The sequence below is a fragment of the Haliaeetus leucocephalus genome, unplaced genomic scaffold (genome assembly GCF_000737465.1).
Source record: "Haliaeetus leucocephalus isolate CR32 unplaced genomic scaffold, Haliaeetus_leucocephalus-4.0 Scaffold848, whole genome shotgun sequence".
In the NCBI taxonomy this organism is placed as follows: Eukaryota; Metazoa; Chordata; class Aves; order Accipitriformes; family Accipitridae; genus Haliaeetus; species Haliaeetus leucocephalus.
Window position 1 is genome coordinate 9367245 of NW_010973284.1, and position 19344 is coordinate 9386588.

Sequence of the window (19344 nt, forward strand, 5' to 3'; positions counted from 1 at the left end):
AGAGTAACTTACTTAGGACAGAAGCACTGAGAGACTCCTCACCATGTGTGCAGGTGGACATCCTTTGGAAAGTCAGCGTAGCCCTGATTCAGCAGAAGTCCTGCTGTCCCCCACTGCAGAGGTGTTGCCTTTATGGTACTTGTTTTGGTTAGTTTAATAAAAATTTAGAAGTGGGGAAAAGACCTATGAGGTCATCTTCGTTACTGCCCCTGAGGGCCAGTGCAAGGCTGCTCACTTGGAAACAGCTTTAGTTAAAATAATAATTAAGGCAGAGAATGGAAACCGGGGAGGCAGATCTGTTAGGCTAGTGCTGTCCTTACTATGTCCCTTTTCGATTTTAATTGCCTTGGAAAAAAAGGAAAATCACAAGGCTTTAAAAGCTCTGATTCTTCCTGCTCTTCAACCCCCGCCCCCTCCCCGATCTTGGAGGCATCAACTCTCATCTGTCAAAGTGTAAATCAGCAATTAAAACACAAACAGCGAAATGCCAAAGATGACCCGAAGCACAAAGCAACTGACAAACAAGTCCGGACAAATCGGTGGATAATTTATAAGCATTGCCCTAAAATCTAATTATTTGGCAATTCGAATTTGCAGCCGGCCAGGGCTGTGCAATAAATTTAACCCGCCATAAATTATTTAGGAGCAGCCCGTGGTGTAAATCAAAAACACGAGTGTTTGTTTAAGAAATAAGCTCCTTGTGCATAAAATGACTTTTTTTTCTTTAAAGAGGGGGGAAAAAAGCATCCCTGAACAAAATGAGCTGGTGCTGTGTCCCTCCACAGAGACTCCCTTGCCTCTTCTGCTCTTACCTTTTTTGAAGGTGTAAAGGGGTCTTTTGGTAGGAAGTTTTATGCTTTTCCTTATCAGAAAAAATCCCTTTCTCTCAACGGCCTCTGCTTGTTTTTATTGCATTTTGAACAGTCAGCTCTGATTTTTATGGGCATCTTTTATTCTTGTGTTTATTAAACTTCTTCACATGGGGGTGGGAGTAAGGGATAAATTATTCTCTGGTAGTTGTTGAACTGAATAGGCCACACGGTCTTACTCAAATATTTAACTCGGTATCCTGAAGTGTGCCCTGTCCACTTGGTATGTAGGCTTCTGGATTAAAAGGTTGTGAGAGCTGGGAAATTCTTGCTGGGCACTGTATTCTTTTCCTCTAATGATGTTAGTGCTCCCCAGATCCAAAAGAATAAGCGAAAAGATTCCTCTGTGGGAATTAGTGTAACTTCAGGTGCTTTCTTCTCTGAACTCCAGAGATCTGTCCATGACGGGAAATTATTTAGCGAGGATAGTTGTGTGCTTGTTCGTTTCTTTTATTAGCAGGAAGATCAAGACAGCTGAATTTGTGCATCCCTGCTCCGGTGTTAAAGGGAGGGGAGTTTCATTTAGGACGGTTGGGTAAGGAGAGGCTGCGTTTATAGCAGTGCTTTCACGTGCCCTTATGAATTTTTCAAATCCCTCTTAAATGAAGTCCCTAGTCATTCCACAGTTACCCTGAAGCCTGCTGCTGCTCAGCCCACTGGCCTGGGACAGCCAGGTTGCATGGGAGGCTTCCACCTGGGACCTGGTTTTTGGGAATTTTTTTTTTTTTTTTAAAGGCAAAAATTGTGAGCAAGCTGTCACATAGATTTGCTTGAAGTACCATGAAATCATAAATGCAAGATCGTTGTAAAGAGAATGGACCTGGTAATGGATATGTATAAGCCTCCGGCTCTGTAGGTTCCTATTGTTACCGTGTTGGGGGGCGCAGCTGAGGGGAGGGACAGGGTGCCGATGTCTTTTTCTTTAAGCGTGTTAATATTGATTTTAGAAGCTCTGTGTTCCAACAATATAAATGCAAATGCCTGTAATTGGGAGCCGCGTGCAGAATTTCTCAACAGAAAACATGTTCAACTTTTGATGACAATGAAAGGAAAATAAAAAGCTGCTTATTTATTGCTGGTGGTTTGAATCCTGGATTTCCTTTCAAGTTACTTTGCAGTGCTAAATAAAATACCTAATTGCAGTGCTCGCAAAATTCAAATGGGTACATTTGTTCTTCTGGTAGCTTGCGGCTATTTGCAGCCTCTGGACACCCTCAGCATTATTTCAGCACATCCATAACTTCTTGTTGTTCTATAAGGAAAAGCTGTGGGGGACAAAAAAAAAAAAGACTTAGAAGCCCCAAATACTGCTGGCACAAATCACTGCCAAAGTTGGAACATGTACTCAGTGTCGAAGGTGGAAATGGGTGAGGATCTCAAGGTATTGCTTATGGATGATCAGACTGATAAAAGAAAGGAAGTGTCGGTGAACCTCTCCTTTTAATTCCCTTGTGCTGTTCTCCTCCACCTTTCCCACCGGGGAAGAAGCAGTGAAGGTCCTTGATGGTGGAGATGGAGCTGAGTGTGTTGAGCTCACCGGGCTGCTGTGAAACGTGAGAGAGCGCCCGGCTGCCTTCCTTCATCACGGTCTGTTGGGGGGTTGTGTGTGTGTGTGTAAGTGCTCACCATTTCATAATAATTACTAATGAAATTCTAGATCTGTAATAACATTTCTGGATATCTAAAACAAACCATATGCTTGTAAAAAAAAAAAGGGGGGGAGAGGAAAAAAAAGTGGAAACAGATCAACTTTAAGCCATAAATTCCTGGTAATAGCGGCCTCTTTTTTTTTTTTCTTTTCCCCCCTTTCTGTTTATGTTTGATAGATATTTTTGTTTCTGCAGGAATGTCAACTCTTAATTTCATGATGTATCATGGGCTTAAGAAAATTGAATTTAATAAAGGCAAAAGATGAATGGCACCTTTAAAGGTCCCAACACTTGTCTTTATTAGCAGGACAAACTGCAGGGTCTCCAAACACTGCTTCTCTCCAAATGAAAGTTTAAATGAAAAGTACAGCAGTGTCACAGGTTAAATTTCATTGCAGGACTGGCTAACGTCGTTAGTGAGGAGTGGGGCTGATTTCATGGGGCTGGTATCTGTTGCCTTAGATACCAGTGGAGCAAACACTGCCAGAGACTGGAAAAATCTCCACTATAGGAAGCGTGCAGATAAACAGCCTTTTGGGAAAGATCCTTTACCACTGGCTTCAAAAACTGACCAAATAAGCCCGAAAGAGCGGCTGCGCTTTCTCCCAAGATGCTCAAGTCCCTCCTGGGGTTCCACCCCCGCTCCTGGCCGCACGCTTCCCACAGACCTGCAGTAATTCTGGATGTTGTTAAATTTTCCACATTTTTTTAGCACAGCTTTTTATTTCTTCTGTCTGTCTTAATCCCACCCTCCTGGAAGTGCTTTTTGCCTTTGGTTCTGGAAGGCAAGCGACGCCTTTGTGTATCAGATCAGCGGCAGGGCTGTCTTTCAGTCTCGCTTTGCATCCAGCCACTTGATGGCCCCTGAGGATGTTTCTGGTCCCTTAGGACCGATCTCGGCATTGCAACGCAGCCCTGCTGTGAAATCCAGCTGGTGCGTGTCCCTCTCCAGGAGGGGGAACGCTCGTCTTACCCTGCCGTGGGCTTGCCCGCTTCCGTGGTCACCCCCTGGGTGGGATGCAGTCCTAAGGGGCAACGAGCCGCCCCAGCCAGGTTTGAAGGATGGGGTGGTGTTATCCTGGGCTTAAGCTTGGCTCTTTTATGACGTCCTGTCCATTGGCTTCAAACTCTGTGGTCTGTTTTCCTTCCGAACAGAAATTTGCTGCTTTCAGAGCCTATCTGTGGTAGCTCTTTTGAAAGGAGGATCAACTGTGTCCAGTGTTTCTTACTCAGATTGAGTTTCTCGTGTTTCCACGGGTCCTCCTGGGTGGCTGAAGCTGGTGAGTTTGGCTGTGCCATGACAGGCAATCTGGGCGATGCTCAGGTGTTTTGCCTCTGTGCCTTCCTCCCCTTCCAGCCCACGGGCTGAGTTTTGTCTCTTTCGTGGGGAAACGTGGTGGCTCCCGGTGGGATGGTATGGCCATGGGGAAGGATGTGCCCAACGCTCTGCTCTGCCTTAGCCGGCACAGCACACGCAGAGTGTGGCACAGCCGACTGTGGCGATATGGTTACGACCTGCATCCTCTGCAGCTTGACTGCTCGGTGTCTACACCTGGGCACTTCAGCACTGTTAACACTTTATTTTAATTTTTTTTTTCCTAACTTTCCGTCTCAGCGGCACGTGCTCCCCACGTGCCCTGGTCTGGGCTGTGTGCCTGCTGCCCCAGGGCGCTGCTCTGCTGTGGCCACAGGCTCTGTCTACTGTGGAAATTGGGTGTTTCTCCTGTCTATTTAAGAATTTGTTCTTTCCATTTACCCACCCAGCTACTTGCCCTCCCTCTGCCTGCCGGGGTGGTGATGTCATCAGCTCATATGTATGACCTCATGATAATTTCCGCCTGCAGGTCATAAGGGTTGCAGCCAGGGTCCAAAAACTGTGTTAGTTCCTCTGCAGCGGCTGCATTTTCCACATGCTAATTTTACTCACAGGAGTTGGATTTTTTTTTTATTTTTTTATTATTTCTTATTTGTCTCTTCCAGATGTTTTCAGGCAGTTTTTTTTGTTGTTAAACTAATTCCATTCATGTTTTAAAAATTTATGAAAGCGCTAATAAAAATGTCAAAGTGGTAAAAATGTTAGCTTTTGCTCTGCTTTGATTAAATTTTGCAAACTGTTTTTGAATATTAAAAAGCAATATTTTTTTTATTCTCTCTCCCTCTCTCTGTTTCTCTCCAGAAGTGATTTGAGAGGCTTGTTGCATGGATATCACTCAGCAGGCTCATTTGCACTCGAGAACCTTGGTGCCATGCATCTCTATTAAATAACATAGACAAATTATTCTTTAAAGACACCAAACAAATTGTCACTTCTCCTCTTACATTAAACTGGAAGGAGGAAAGGGAGTGGAGAAGGAGGGGGGTGAACACAAAGGATTTTATCGCTTTTATTCAGTGGTTGGCTTTTTTAATTTCATATATATTTTTTAATAATTGAGAAATCCATCGCAACTGGATTTGTTTAAACTTTTTATTAACAGGTCCATGTAAATTTTTGATTGCTGATTATTCAAATAACTGAACATTCTTCTGATGAAGGAATGTTTTTATTTCCCTATCAGCATAAATTGGCTACAAAGAGCAAAATGAAGCAGGGCTTGCTGCTGTGCTCTATCCCGTAGGGATGGAGCCGGGAGGGGGGGTGCTTCCAGCTCCTCTCCTTACTCTGCTGGAGGACAGCAGTGCTCCTCAGCCTCTCCTGGGAAGGAGGTGCCTCATGCAGTAGCTCCTGTTGTCTGTCCTCCAAAAGGATGGCAAGGTGGAGAGGATGGGACTGGTTTTGGGGAGGGTGCAGCCCCTGGGAGGTCCTTGCTAAACAGATGTGAGCCCATTGCAAGTGTACCTCCATGTTCCCTGGGTAGTGCGTGCGAGTGGTGCTAGACCGTCTTCCTTAGGTTCAGCTCAGGCAATGATGTGTGCAGTTGCAGCGCTGAGCACAGAGACCTCCTTGCTGCCCATCCCAGCTGCGATGAGCGTTGGCACCGTCCTCATCTGTGCTCACGGCGTTGGATGTAGTCTGTGCTTCGGCACCACTTTCCGCTTGTATTGCAGAGCTTTGTATTGGGCTTGGTTTTGTCTGGGACTGTCAGGCCCCTCTTTTTACAGCCAGCTTGCTACGTGGGATCATGTCCAGCTTCATTTCTGTTTGTTTTAAATGAACAGCTGCTTTTCTTTTTGCCCTCTTCAGGAAATCATCGAATTCCCTATCCTGAAGCTGAATGGCAGGACGATGGAGATCGAATCCACCTTTCACATGTATGTTCAGCCTGTGGTGCATCCCCAGCTTACGCCCTTCTGTACAGAGGTAAAGTGCAAAGGTTCCCTGGTGCTCCAAGAGTCTCCCTGGGAAGCAGGTTTCCATTGCACCAGGGGTTGGGATTGCAGCTTCACAGTGCGGCTGCAAGGCAGCGTGTCATGCCAGCCTCGAGTTAAGGACAAGGGGAATCGTTTTTTGTCATTGCAGTAGCATGTAAATACATCAGTTTGGATTCATAAGTAACTCTAGCTATGATCTGCTAACTAAGATAGTTGTATTTACGACTAACTAACGTCTCACTTGGTGACCACAAAATAAAAAGCACTCATGTAGCTGATGCTCAAAATCCTGTAGTCTCTCTGTGAGCTCTTCATGATTTTGCCATGCTGCTCTTCGGTGGGGAAGGTCAAAGAGAGCATGGTCTGAGGGAATAAAGTGTTGTACGGCTGCGTGGTTCAGAGGCTCTAAATGACTCTCCTGTGGGCCTGCCTGTTGGGGTTTGATGAGTCCTTCAGAGTGGTAGGATAACCCATGTCTGTGTTTTTAAGACTTGCTTTCTGATGTCGTGCTTGTGGCGCACTTGAAATGATTGCTGGAGAAGTGGCCTCTTGTTACTTGGTTACTCTCATTGCCGAGGACAGCTGCTCTTGAGCTGCGGCCACCTTTCCCCAGATACAGACAAGAGGATGAAGGTGGTAAATGCAGTCCCTGAGGGTTCAAAGGAATAGGGGGGCAGGGGTTGTTTTTTTGGGTTTTGGTTTTGTTTTTTTTTCATTCAACACAAAAAATTAACTGTTTCTGCAAGTACGTTCTTCCTCCCTGTTGTAACCATCAAAACAAAGTTTAAGTTCCTTTTGCTTTGGGCTTTTTTTCCTGTCACTCCGCTGGTTCCATGTTGTCCAGCTCAGCGACTACAGTACTGACTGTGGGAACCAGGGTATCCAAGCTCTTCGTTCTGTCCCCGTCTCATCTGGGATCATTGACACCATGGCACATTTTCCCCGACCTCCATGGCTGCAGGTTTAAGCCCTTGAAGTGCTTGTCCCGCCTGTACTAACTTGATGGAAAAATGACTCCTCTGTGTTAGGTGAAGTCCCCTCCAGGACCAACCAGCGCCTTCCATATTTCCACATTGTAAAAACAAATACTTTTTTTTATTCTCTTGTAACTAAAAACCATCTGAAGGTATTTTATTTAAACTTTAAAAAAAAAAAAAAAAAGAAAAAAAGACTAAGCACAGAAAACATTATTCCCAGGAGAGGGGCTTTCAGAAAGCTATAAATGTGTGAAAACAGAGGGTTATAATGGAAACGATTTTGCAACCTTAATGCTAGAAGGCTGGACAACTACTTTGGCTGTCCTTATACCCATGAGACTTGCTGGACATATGCTTGTACGAATGTGATAAATCTCACAGCTTGCACCAGATCTTTGCTAAAGCAACGTCAGTTTTGCATGTCATCTAAATTCTAGAGAGAAGTCATCTCACTCATTAACTCCCACCAAAATTCCTTTTTCTGGAAATTCCTCTGTTGCGTCCTTACCCCCGCTGCTAAAGGTTGCAGCTCTGTTCTTGCACAAGAGTCTACGTGACTTGCCTGGTGTGACTGTCCGAGCTGAACGGAGCCTCCAGCCTGCTGCAGCCTGAGGACATTGAGAGGTTCTCTGGATGCCAAGCTTGTGACTGAGACATTCAACCCAGAATGGACTGAATGGGACCAGCGGTGCTGGTTTCCCCATCTTCTCTTGCTCACAGGAGCCTGGAGCAGCTGTTGCTGTCTCTGCAGGTTTGTCTCCCCTGCATGGAGCCCTGGAGCAAGTGAAGCTGTGCGTGTGTGCTGCCTGCACGTTTGCAGGAGTCCCCAGGATGGGCATGAGTGTCTCAGCTGCGGTGTTGTGCTGCAGGCTCTGCTGCTGACCTCGGTCTGGTGTCTTGTGTCCTGAGTTGGGAGCTGGTTTTAACCCTAGCCTGGAAGCCACCAGCTCCTGGGCAACCTCCCGCTGCGCCTGTGCTGCTCGGTTCACAGCATGGCCCCTGTCCCTCCTGGCTTGGCGGTCCCCCTGCCTGTTGCAGGGGCTGCCATGAGGTCCAGGGAGTGGGATTGTGCTGGAGGGGTAACTGGGCTTGTCCCTGGGCCCCGTATCTGGGGCTGACTTTGAAACCCTGCCTTCAGAGCCACAGGTGAGCTGGTCGTACTGAGGACCTTACTAAACAATTGCAAAAATGTTCTTTCATATTTGCAGCCACTTTTTTGTGGAGTCTGTAGTGGCTGCGTAGAGACCTGTGGGGTCAGTGGCTCCTGCTAGGCAGGTGCAGGGGTCAGCCCTGTGCTGCAAGTGTAGGTTCCCCTGAGACCCCCGGGGACAGAGCTGGGACGTGCTGTGTGTCCAGCTCCTGCAAAGCTGCTGCCTGCACAGCTCCAATGCTTGCCATTGACTTTCAGCTGGTTTATGTTTTCTGAAAAATACCCATTTTGCTAAATGCCAGTAAAGGGCTTTGTCTAGGCACCTCTACTTACAAAGGGTGAGATTTATTGGCCTCTTTGTCTACAAAGAAAGACCGGGCCTGATTATCAGATTGTACACCAGAGACAAGTGCTTAGGTAATCAGCAAACTGTCTTGGAGTAGAAATACGATGGTTTCCCAGATAAACTCTGTAGGAAAAGCAGTGGTGTTGGCATTACACGGGAGCCTGTCTGCTGTGCTGCTGCTTTTCCCTCTCCCCTCCACTTGCTGCCTTTGCTGGGAAGCAATAGGACTGCTTGGTATAGACCGTGTGGGAGGATTACTGGGGTTGCTCCATGTTACTCCTTGGGTCTGGAGTACCTCTCACATCCCTCTTCTTCAAGAAGGAAGACAGCACAGCATGGGAAGGGTGCCTGCAAGGGTGGAGAGCTTGTGGTCAACCTCAAGGCATCCCTTTGCATAGCTTTTGGTGTGTCTGTGCTCTCCCCTGGCTACAGGAGGTTCTTCTGACTCCCCACACCAATGGCCAGAAGCATGTCTTCCAGTGCTGGCTCACTCTTGTAGCCCTCCTCTGGTCCCCTTTCTCTTGACCTGCTTCTGTAAAACAACAGGTCACAAGGCTTGGTGATGATGAGGGATGTGCTGAACGTTTAGACAGAGAAGGTGGAAAGTGCTTGGAAGTAGTTAAAGCTCATCATGCCTTTTTGGAAGATGCAAGTGGTTTGTCTGATGCCCAAGACAGTCCATGCCAGGAGCTTAAGTGAAAGGTTTCCTCTACACAAAAGGTGCTTGTACAGGTTTTTTCATGGTGCTTTGCTCTCTTTTTATGATTAATTTTTATTGATTTTTTTTTTTCCTGAAGGAACAGACAATAAAAGTACAAAAAAATAAATGTCTTATAGCTTGTTTATGTTCCCAAGTACCATGTGCTTCTTGGGATCGCCAGTGAAACTTTACAATTGTGCAGTTTTATGTCTTTATACTTTATCAAAGGTGCAAGACCAGATAATGCTGCAGAGACCCAATGCACTAGGTTGGGTGTTACAGATGGACATAACTGATAAGAAAGGATCAGAAGGGGTGAGAGAGTAGAAATCTGGTCCCTTTTGAGCACTCTCTGACCTGTATTGAAATGTACCCACGGAGCAGGTATATCCCTTTGTATTTGTGAGTGCGATTTCTGCAGCATGAATCTTGTGTCCATGTGTGCTTGGCGATGTGTTCTTGTGTGGATAAGTTGGTACTTTGCTTGGCCTGGCAAGGAAGGAGGGAAGGAGTCTTGGGCAAGATCAAGCAGTGACTCTTTGGCGGGACCTCTGTGTCCACCTTCCTGTCCCTCACTCCTCCTGATGGGAAATGTCTGGATGCGGCCATTTCACCCTGTCCTCCCATGGCCATCAGGGATGCGGCACTGAAGAGATGCAGTCCTGAAGGTGCCTGGAGGGGTAGAAGCCATTTACATCAGTGCCGGCTGTGATACTGAAAGGTTGCCTGTCATCCTTAGTACAGGAAAGACACGGACCTGTTGGAGCGGGTCCAGAGGAGGGCCACAAAAATGATCAGAGGGATGGAACACGTCTCCTGTGAAGAAAGGCTGAGAGTTGGGGTTGTGCAGCCTGGAGAAGAGAAGGCTCCAGGGAGACCTTACTGCAGCGTTTCAGTACTTAAAAGGGGCTTATAAGAAAGATGGGGACAGACTTTATAGTAGGGCCTGTTGTGACAGGACAAGGGATAATGGTTTTAGACTGAAAGAGGGTAGATTCAGACTAAACATAAGGAAGAAATTTTTTATGACGAACATAGTGAAACACTGGAACAGGTTGCCCGCAGAGGTGGTAGATACCCAATCCCTGGGAACATTCAGGGTCAGGTTGGACAGAGCTCTGAGCAACTTGATCTAGTTGAAGATGTCCCTGCTCATTGCAGGGGGGGTTGGACTGGATGACCTTTAAAGGTCCCTTCCAACCCAAGCTATTCTATGATCCTTTCCCAAAAGCTCATCTTCACACACTTCCAGAGGTTTGATCTGAGCTGCCCTCTGAGAGGTAGAGCCAACACTTTGCAGTAGGTGAGCTGTCCACCTCTGCCAGGCAAATGCATGGAGAGAAAGATGGCAAGAAAAGCAAAAAACCAAGCCAGTGAGCTTTAAAAACTGCTCTAAAAAGCCATGCGTTAATCTCTCAAATCTGTTTGTCTCTCAGAGCATGGGAAGTCTGTAGGTAGCAGTTGTTACCCAACTAAAATACAGATTAATATAAAAACAGTTTCTGGAATATAAAGGAGTGTTTGTGTCCCTCCACTTCCTTAAAATTCCACCTCATAACGGCTTGATGAACTTGAGAAACCCACCTAGAGGAACCCGGCATTCTTAAAATTAAAATACTTCCCCTAAAAGGTATATATTACCATTCCATGGAAGTCACTATGAGAAAATAATCTTTCTACTTACAGCTTATTCAGTGAGTCAGGTATTTGGTATTCATTAAATGTAATTACAGTTTAATTGGAGTTTAATCTCTTTTTTTTTTTTTTTCCTTCCTCTGAGTTCAGTGCTGTAAGCCAGCAGCCAAAGAAACAGAGAGGTAGAAACCATTGAGCTTATTTCAGTTGCCACACATTTAATAAAGCAGAGCCCCGTGGTTTGTGAGAGGGCTTATGTTTTACAAGTAGGCTGAGCTGGTCTGCGTGGAAGAGTTACTCCTGGGTGGTGGTGGGGCTGTCAGCACGTCTTGACTGGACGCTATGGCTTCTGGAGGCTTGGATGTGTGTGCAGGCAGCAGGGCATGCTCCTAGGCTGTGTTTGACCTTTATTTTATGAAAACGTGCGAGATGTGTAGCTTCAGGAAAGTGCCACATGAAGTGAAATCCTGTAGTGTGCACTTGTTTTAATAATGATTTTTTTAATTACTTGGGTGCATTGATGGCAAGCTACTGACCTCCGATATTCAATATGTTAAAAGACAGTTTTGTCAGTTGGAAGACAGACAGAAAAATTATCTATTTTCCATGTGCCTCAAGCTATCCTGGGCAGACACAGGCAGAGGCCCATGAGACTGCATCTTTTTATGCATGTGTCTAGCTTTAAACAGCCAAGCAGTTCAGTAGGACTATCTGTTGGCAGGACCTGCTCCTAAGGAACCTCCTGGAAAACAGAGTAGACCAGGGTGCTGGAAGAAAGTGGTTTTCTTCAGATTTCATTCAGTTGTTTTAAATACAATTTTGAAATGCAGAGAGATGCTGTGATGGACTATGGGAAAGCGTGCATGCTGCCTGCCCAGCGCAGAGGAGGTTGACTGTGTCCACTCTGGGTCTCGCTTACCAATAGTGGTCTATTCTGTTAATCTAACACCATGCAACTTTGGAGTCACCGCAATAGCAGGGGGATGACCAGAGACTCCGGTAGTTACTGCTGCCTGTGCAACATCAAAACTGGTAAAATGCATTTTGAAAAAGGGTAGCATTTTGGGCATCATGCCAGTACATGAAGCAGAGGGCACCACTGCTCCCCAGGTAGATCCTGCCCTGCTGAGAGTTTGCTGTTTTGTGGTGTGGGTAGGAGCCCACCTACATTTCTGTTTGGGATGAAGCCGTGCCCTTGCCCATGGCTGGGGAGCTGCCAGGGTCACTCTGCTGTGGATGGCTTCTCAGCAATGTCCATGTGGGTCATAGGAGCATGTTTTGGTTGCAGCGAGATGGACAGGAGAGGAGACCTCTCTAATGATCTTTTGAGTGCTGCTCTGATGCGTGCTTTCTGTTTGTCTCTCGTTTCAGCTGACTGGGATTATTCAAGGCATGGTGGATGGGCAGCCAAGCCTCCAGCAAGTGCTTGAGGTAAGCAGAGTAACCTTTAGTTCCCGAACTCTGACCTCTGGTCCTGTCGTCCCCTCTTCATCTCTTTCCCTGCACCCTCCCCTTGCTGAGAATCGAACCGCGTAATTTGACTATGATTACAGCTTCATTAGAATAACATTTGCTGTCACATTGGTGACATGCTGCTGAGAGTATTGAACCATTGATCTGTCATCTCCAGCTGTTCATGTCAAGGGTGCTGACAAGATATCCAAACTCCTGCCAGTAGATAGGATAAGAGGCGATTCTTGCTTGAGCCAGTTTTAAAGCACCAAGACATTGCTTGAGACCACCGCTCCGGGAGCTTCTTCCTTCATTTTCTTTCCCCTCCCTTAGCACTTTATTATATTAATTTTTTCTACCTATTTAAATGCTCAATAGTACATGTAGTATAGAAAGAAAATGCCTCTAAATCTAATCTGGAGGATGTGTGAATGCAGATATAGCCCTAATAATGCCATCTGCTTAATGTTGAATTCCTACAGCATTTAGGGCTTAATTAGCTTGGAAGTATTTCTCCATCAATAGCTTTTGTTGGTAGTCAAATACTGAAGGAAACCTCCTCAAGCAGAGCCCGCTTGGGCTGCAGGTTGGTGTTCGATGCATTGTTTCTGTCAGGATTTCCACTGCTGTGTTACCTAATTGTTCCTAATCAGAATAATTGCAACAATTGCTTATCTGAGGAAATCAAATTAAAGGCTTTAAAATCCTCCATGGAGACAGCACTTCATGGGGCTCACATCAGGGAGTGTAGAAAGGTTACCGCTGCTGTCCCTCGCTCTGGGGAGCCTCATGCAGGGCAGGCTGGAAGATCCTGGCAGCCCAAGGGAGGCAGAAGTGTGGCTGAGAGTCTGGATGCTGCTTTGAGGGCAGCTTTACTCCAGAGGGCTGTTGTACAATAACTCGCAGAAAGAAGCGCCGTCGTCTGCCGGAAAGGCTGCGGCAGTGACACGAGGCTGAAGACAGTGCTCTGTGAAGGTGACGTCTTGCATCCATGCAAACCCAACTCTCCCCAGTGTTCTCCAGAGAGCACGTAGCAGCGGTGCACGTCCATAAGCATACAAATGCCTGTGCCTGCTTCCCCAGGAGGGAGAGCCCTCTTTGCCTGGATGGGTGAATGTACATAGCTGCTGGACTATTATAGAAAATGGTTCATTCTATTTCTATGGGAGCTTCTTATGAGTGTGGAAACATTTCTGTAGATTATTTTTTTTTGTGGCTGAAAAGGTGTTCATACAGCTGCATGTTTCTAGGTTAAAATGAGATTCAGGTCAGGCAGCTTCTGGGGCGTGCTAGTTTATTCAGGAGCAGAAGGTGTTGAGCAAGGGAAAAGAGGAGGGATTTCTCTTGCTGAAGCACTAGAAATGCTGCTAGTGAGGCTGCATAATAGCAGCGGATTGCCTGTCACCTGCCACTGGAAGATTTTGGGTATGACATTTGCTGGTTCTAGCTGGAGTAAGTGTCTATGCAGCGGTTTTAGTCTAGGTTAATCCCTGAGGTGGACGTGCATCCTCCAGATTAACGTGGCCCATTCTGAAGTGGATCCAGAACATCTGTCCCTATGGGAAGTTGATCAGGAACAGTGGATTCACTTTAAATCCACACTGTACCCTGCACAAGCACCACCTCAGAACTGTAAGGAGGAAAGAGAGACCCAGCCTGGAGAGGAAGGGGACATGTAGCTTTGTTTCTTACTGCTGCACAGTGCCTGTGTGTGCCCAGCCTTTCCATTTCTCCCCCTCTCCCATATCCCATTGGAGGCATATGAATTGGAGCATGTGAGAAATGCTGTAGGTGAGGGGTAGCATCCCAGGACGCCCATGTTTTCTCCTCACTGGAGGGAACACAAGTTATGCTCACTGTGAGCCCATTTGGTACAGGGAGAGGAAAAGTGGAGGAGGAATGCCAGGTAACAGTGCAGTTGTATTGTCCCGTTAACGCTGCACAACTTCCATCCCTCCACAAGCAGAGCTGCTGCAGTGTCTGATAAGATCGTCTCTGCTCTGGTTGCCTGATGTCTCCTATCAGAAATCTTCAAAGGTCCAAACGTGCTGTTGTTGAGATGGCAAGCAAAGAGAGAAGAGAGAGAGGGAGAGGGTGGATAAGATCACAATTTTCTTCTCTCTTGATTGCAAGCAGCTTATCTGAGTTTAACTGTTGTGGCTCGGCCTGTCTCTGCAAAACTCATCCCCTTTTCTTGCCTTCCTTTCAGAGGGTTGACGAGTGGATGGCGAAGGAAGGCCTCTTAGATCCCAGCGTCAAGTCGATTTTTGTGACCTGTGGAGACTGGGATTTGAAAGTGATGTGAGTATGGAAGGGGAGGGAGATTTTTCTGGGCTTCATTGCTCCATGCTTGCCTGTAGTGCATATGTCTTTGTCCTTACAAGCCTCCAACTGTCCCTAGTCTTTGTTTCTTAGGGAAATCGCTGTTTGCCATGAGTAATTTGGAGTGGAGGCTTGTTTAAGAAGACAGATGGGTGCTGGGCATAGTGGAAGATCACTGTGTAGGATATTCCCTATAGCAAATGAATCCTTTCAGAACCCCAAGAAAGGTTTAAACTGGAGCTTTGTGATGTTTTCCCTTTTATCCAATATACTTTCCAAAGGGATGGATATTTCTGAGCACATACATGGAACTCTTGTTTCTGTACACCCAAATCGAGCAGTGGTCCTTAGTTGACTTCCACGTGCAAGACTTTCTGTCATCTTGGTACAGTAACTGGATGTGAATCACAGAGTAGTCTTTGGAAGGAGAATACAAGCCAAGTCTGGCATGCTTCATCAGTGTTCTTATTGTTAAGGTCATCTTACAGTCACCCAGCAGATGATCTGGAGAGTACCAGGTGGGGACCTGCACTGGGATCTGCAAGTGTCAGTGTATGTGTGTGTTTTGTTATGAAAATAGCTAGACTACCAACCTAAAAATGTTATTCAAAAAACTGAGTTAAATGTCTAAGAATTAGATTAGTGTAATCTGTAAGGTATTTGCAGATCAGTGTCATATTCTGCTGAATTCACTTGGATTCCTATAATCTCGCTTCAGCTTTTCATTTCCTCAGAGTGCTGGATAAAGACTCCTGTTGTTATCACACTGGTAAAGCATGGGCTTGACACGTCCAATGCTAAACTGACATGCACAACTCGTTAGTAGTGTTACTTGGTTTTCACTGTGACGTTGATTTCCTCAAGTTGGAAGCCTAAATAAACTGCATACAGCCTGGGAGCAATCAACACCAGTTCTTCCCTGCAGAGTGGTCTTTGTAGAGTGGCAGTTCCTTGCCTCTTCTTGGTATGATTAGTGACACATGAGATACGAGGACCGAAACAGCAGCACAGGCACTAGTGGAGATGAGAAATTTGCCGTGCTCCAGACAGAAGTGTGGTATGCAAGCTTTTGAGTCAATATCTGGGTCTCTGCTGGGGCAGTGTCCAGAGCTGATATATATTGCCAGTTCCTGTGTTACTGGTTTAAATTAGAAGTGAGGCTTATTTTATTTCATATATTATGTTTAAACTTTTATTAGAGACCAGCACAAAGACAGGTGCAGGGATGTGCTAAACTTCTGTTTCTCATCCGTTCTCTTTTTTCAGTTCTTTACTCCTGTATTGCTGTTCTGAGAGTCCAGTTTACCACTTCTCATGATGGCTGTGAGGAACAGAGTTATCTTTGCTCAAAGCCCATCTTTCTATCACTTTCACAGTGGGATGACAAGGTTCCCAGATAATGACATCCTAACTTGGTGTCTGTATGGAGTGGGCAGCCTTCTGGATGTTGGGGTTTTTTTGCTTCAGAGCTCTATAGTGGGAAAATAGAGGTAAAGATGAGCCACATTTCTGGTGAGCCGTAGAGGTTGTGGGGTGAGCTCACTCAGCAGGACATGCAGTTCTGGAGCAGAGATACTCAATTCGCCATTTGCAGTGGTCTCTCGCATGGATTGTGCCTCACTAGTCAGCTGGAAAAGAAGACTCCACTCCTGGCTATGAGGTTGCAGCGAGTGGTTCATTTCTCCCTCTTCCTTTTAAAAATTTTTTTTAAACCATTAACTTCAGAATTCAATCCTGAAGCGTCTCCAGGGCAAAGCAGAAAATATATTTTGTGTTTCCAGCCACATGGATAGTGGGAGTCTGGCTGCAGCCGCTTGGTGAGTAGCACATCACGCCACTCCATCGCCGATTGGGTGCCGCAGCATGGAGCGTCACATCTGATTAGCGCCGTGCCGGTGAATGAGGCTTGAGTGAGGACTCCCTGCCAGCCCTGACTTGTCTCATTTCCCATTACTTTTATCCGTCACCACAAATGCTGAGTCTCCCTCCTGAACTAATTAAGTTTGCCTGTGTTTAGACACATTGCCAAATAGGGTTTAGCAAAGCAGAACTGAGCATCTCTTTTTAAAGAGGGAAGGCAGAGAGCTGAAACAAGGCCGCTCAGACAGGGAGATAGAGCCTGAGAGATGTGGAACATCTAGGAGTATTCCAGGGGATCACCTGGTGCTTCCCTTCAAGACTTGCGGTGTAGCTGGTGCCCTTTGCGACTGTGTCAAGACCACACATGGGACACAGAAGGCACTGGGGCAGTGGGAGGGGAGGCAGTGCTGCTTGTCCACATTTGGAGGAGTGTGTTGATGGAAGCTTTGCGTGGTAGAAACCCCACTAGGTTCCAGAGGAATTCAGGACAATGAGGTGAGTGCAGTGCTTCCTGGCTTAGGCAGCGGCAACTTGGGGCAGGTCCATTCCTAACTCTGCTGCTCCTGCTTGCTTGGTAGTGACAGCTGCCTGCAGAGCTGCCTGCGAAGCAAGCTGCAGTCCTCTTACCCAGTGTCTTGTGAGGTTTGGAGTTCCTGTCCTCCATTGTCCTTAGCTCAGCTCTTGGTGGGAAACCATGCAGCCTTGTTCCTGGCTTCTCCAGCAATGACCTGCGCATTTAGTTTGGCTTCTATCTGCCTGTGCTGTTGAAGAGCTAAGACATGGTATCTTCTGGACAGGGCTGTCTACTGTGAGTGCTTCCAGTGGGTGCCACTGGTAGGTGCCAGGGCACTGGGAGGCACAGTGGGGTGAGCAAACTGGATGGGGGGAGTGGCTGGAACAAAGAGGAAGACTCTACAAGCCTGTAAATGGTGGATGTGGGGACAAGGTGGGGAAATAGCCCTGTCGAAGCCAGGAGTTACAATATGTATAGCACTCCTAGCTCAAAGAAAAACACCAGAGGAATAGTGATTGTCAAGGTACTGCTCTCTGCTGATGGTGTCTAGCGGTATCTGAGTCTGCAGGATTCAAGATGGAAACTCAGCTGCTAAAGGACCTGTGAAACCTCTGCTTGGCTCGGGGATCTTCAGGGAATGAGGCGCTGTGTGGCTACAGACTTGTTTCTCTGGAACATTGGAGCTTTCTTGGAAGATCACAGAGCTGTTTGTCTGGCTTCGCTCTGACAGCAGGGGAGCTGGGTGCCCAGAAGAGGACACCAAGCATCTGGGAAGGGTTCGTGGACGTTCAGCATGAGTCGAGGTCCTCGGCCATGCCACCAAAGGCTTTGTCATGGGTGTGGTGCACCATCAGGAGAGTCCCTGTTGGAGGGATTTGGTCACTGCTGGAGAGAGCCCATTGTGCTAGAGGGCTCAGAAATGGAGCACTGCTCCTCTACTGGCTGCGCTTGGATCCACCGGCTTTCAGCGCTGGGTGTGTGTGAGCCAGGCTGGAGTCGGGGAGACAGCAGCTCTCCTGCCACCCCTCCCTTTCCCTCTTGTTAAGATGCAATTTCTTTAATGAGGAAAACCTCTTGAGTAGGAACATCACCTTTCTGAAGGCTTGTCCTGACAAGGCAGTTCAAGCCGACAGAGTCGCATATCAACTTCAGCAAATATCAGTCACTCATTACAGAGACTCTTCTCCCCCACCACCCCCCAGCAACACCCCTCGTTCCCAGACAAGGGAATGAATCACACTGCTGCTCTTGAATACATCATGACAAGTCGTGGTTCTAATGAGAGAGGGCCATTCATTCTGGGTGGAAAGTTCCCTGTGTCGACACAGAAATGTTATTAATTAAAGAGAGCTACCTGAAGCAAAAGATGAAAGGAGCACCAGACCTGCCAAGCTAAAATATGAGTGGGGATACAGCCTCGTTAGGCACACGGTCCTAGGGCCTCCAAGTGCTCAGCAGGAGGATTCCTTTAGCCTGTTGCAAGGAGCTATCCTCCAAGTTTAACAGCTCCAGGGATGGATTCAGATACCTGGTGTAGTCTGCTTTAGTGCTTGGCCCTCATCCTGCACCTAGGATGGAACTGCCACTATTCATTAAGCAACTTGCATTGATGTGGCATTGGGTGGCGAGGGTAACGTGCCTCTGAAGGGCTGAGGGAGCTGCTGACTGCAGGAGACGGTTTTAGTGGAAAAGAGGGTACTTGGTGTCTGCCAGGGTTGAACCCTTGTAATGTAAGCCCTTTAGTGTGGTTTATCTCCTCTGAAATGTCAAATTGCCTCCCTCTGTGTATGGAACTGGTTTGCCTGCTCTTAAGCACAATGTGAATTAATCTCGGCAACCAAAGCAGCATTTTTACTGTGTGTTCATAGCTACAGAGCTGAGATATGGTGAGGTTAAGTGATATGCCTATGGTTGTGCAGGCAGAGGCAGAGAAAGGAGCTGAAGCCACATGTGCTGAATCTCAGACCTGCACGTTAATGTCAAGAGCATCAGTTAATCCTTCTTCTTCCAGTTTTGGATCATTCCGCAAATGTGTTGAACATAGGTAAAAATGCATGTAGGCTTTGGTCTGTATAGCTCTGACATGAAGATGCTTGTACTGCACTTACTGTGGCTGATTAGAACATGCTAATTTATGTCTTTACAGGAAACTACTGCTCAGAAGTTTTTTATTTTCTTAAATAAGTGTTAAAAGGCAAGTACTCTCTAATATAGTGCTAAAACAGTGAAGTGTCTTGAAATGTTTATAGCCTTTGGTGCTCTTCCTAGGTTGCATATTAGTAAATTCTGAGCAGTAAATTATACCATTGCTTAATTTTATCTTACTGTTTTAATTCTTTCTTTGCAAGTTACACAGGCTGGGAGGATGCTTGCCTTCTCAGACCAGCTCCGAGTGTGGCAATGGGTTGGTGTTTTCAACCTTCTGTCCTGGAGGCTTGGTTTGAGATCAGCCTTAGGTCATGAATGAAGAAGGATTGATGGTGTTAGCGTCCCTTGTGCATGCCGTTCTTTATCACAAGAGCGGGAGGGGGTTGGTAGCCTCTGCCTGGGGGAGAAAT

At 46.6% G+C, this 19344-nt stretch overlaps 1 protein-coding gene across 4 annotated transcripts in view; it reads left to right on the forward strand.

Moving 5' to 3' along the window:
• The window catches only part of ERI3 (ERI1 exoribonuclease family member 3), a 125426-nt gene that overhangs the window by 8840 nt on the left and 97242 nt on the right, over positions 1-19344 (forward strand). For 3 of the 4 annotated variants that reach the window (XM_010582481.1, XM_010582483.1, XM_010582484.1), the window contains exons 2-4: positions 5703-5819; positions 12010-12069; positions 14300-14391. In XM_010582481.1, the coding sequence (XP_010580783.1) occupies positions 5703-5819; positions 12010-12069; positions 14300-14391 (269 nt within the window). The remainder of the gene's footprint in view (positions 1-5702; positions 5820-12009; positions 12070-14299; positions 14392-19344) is intronic. The other variant, XM_010582485.1, reaches the window with a different exon arrangement.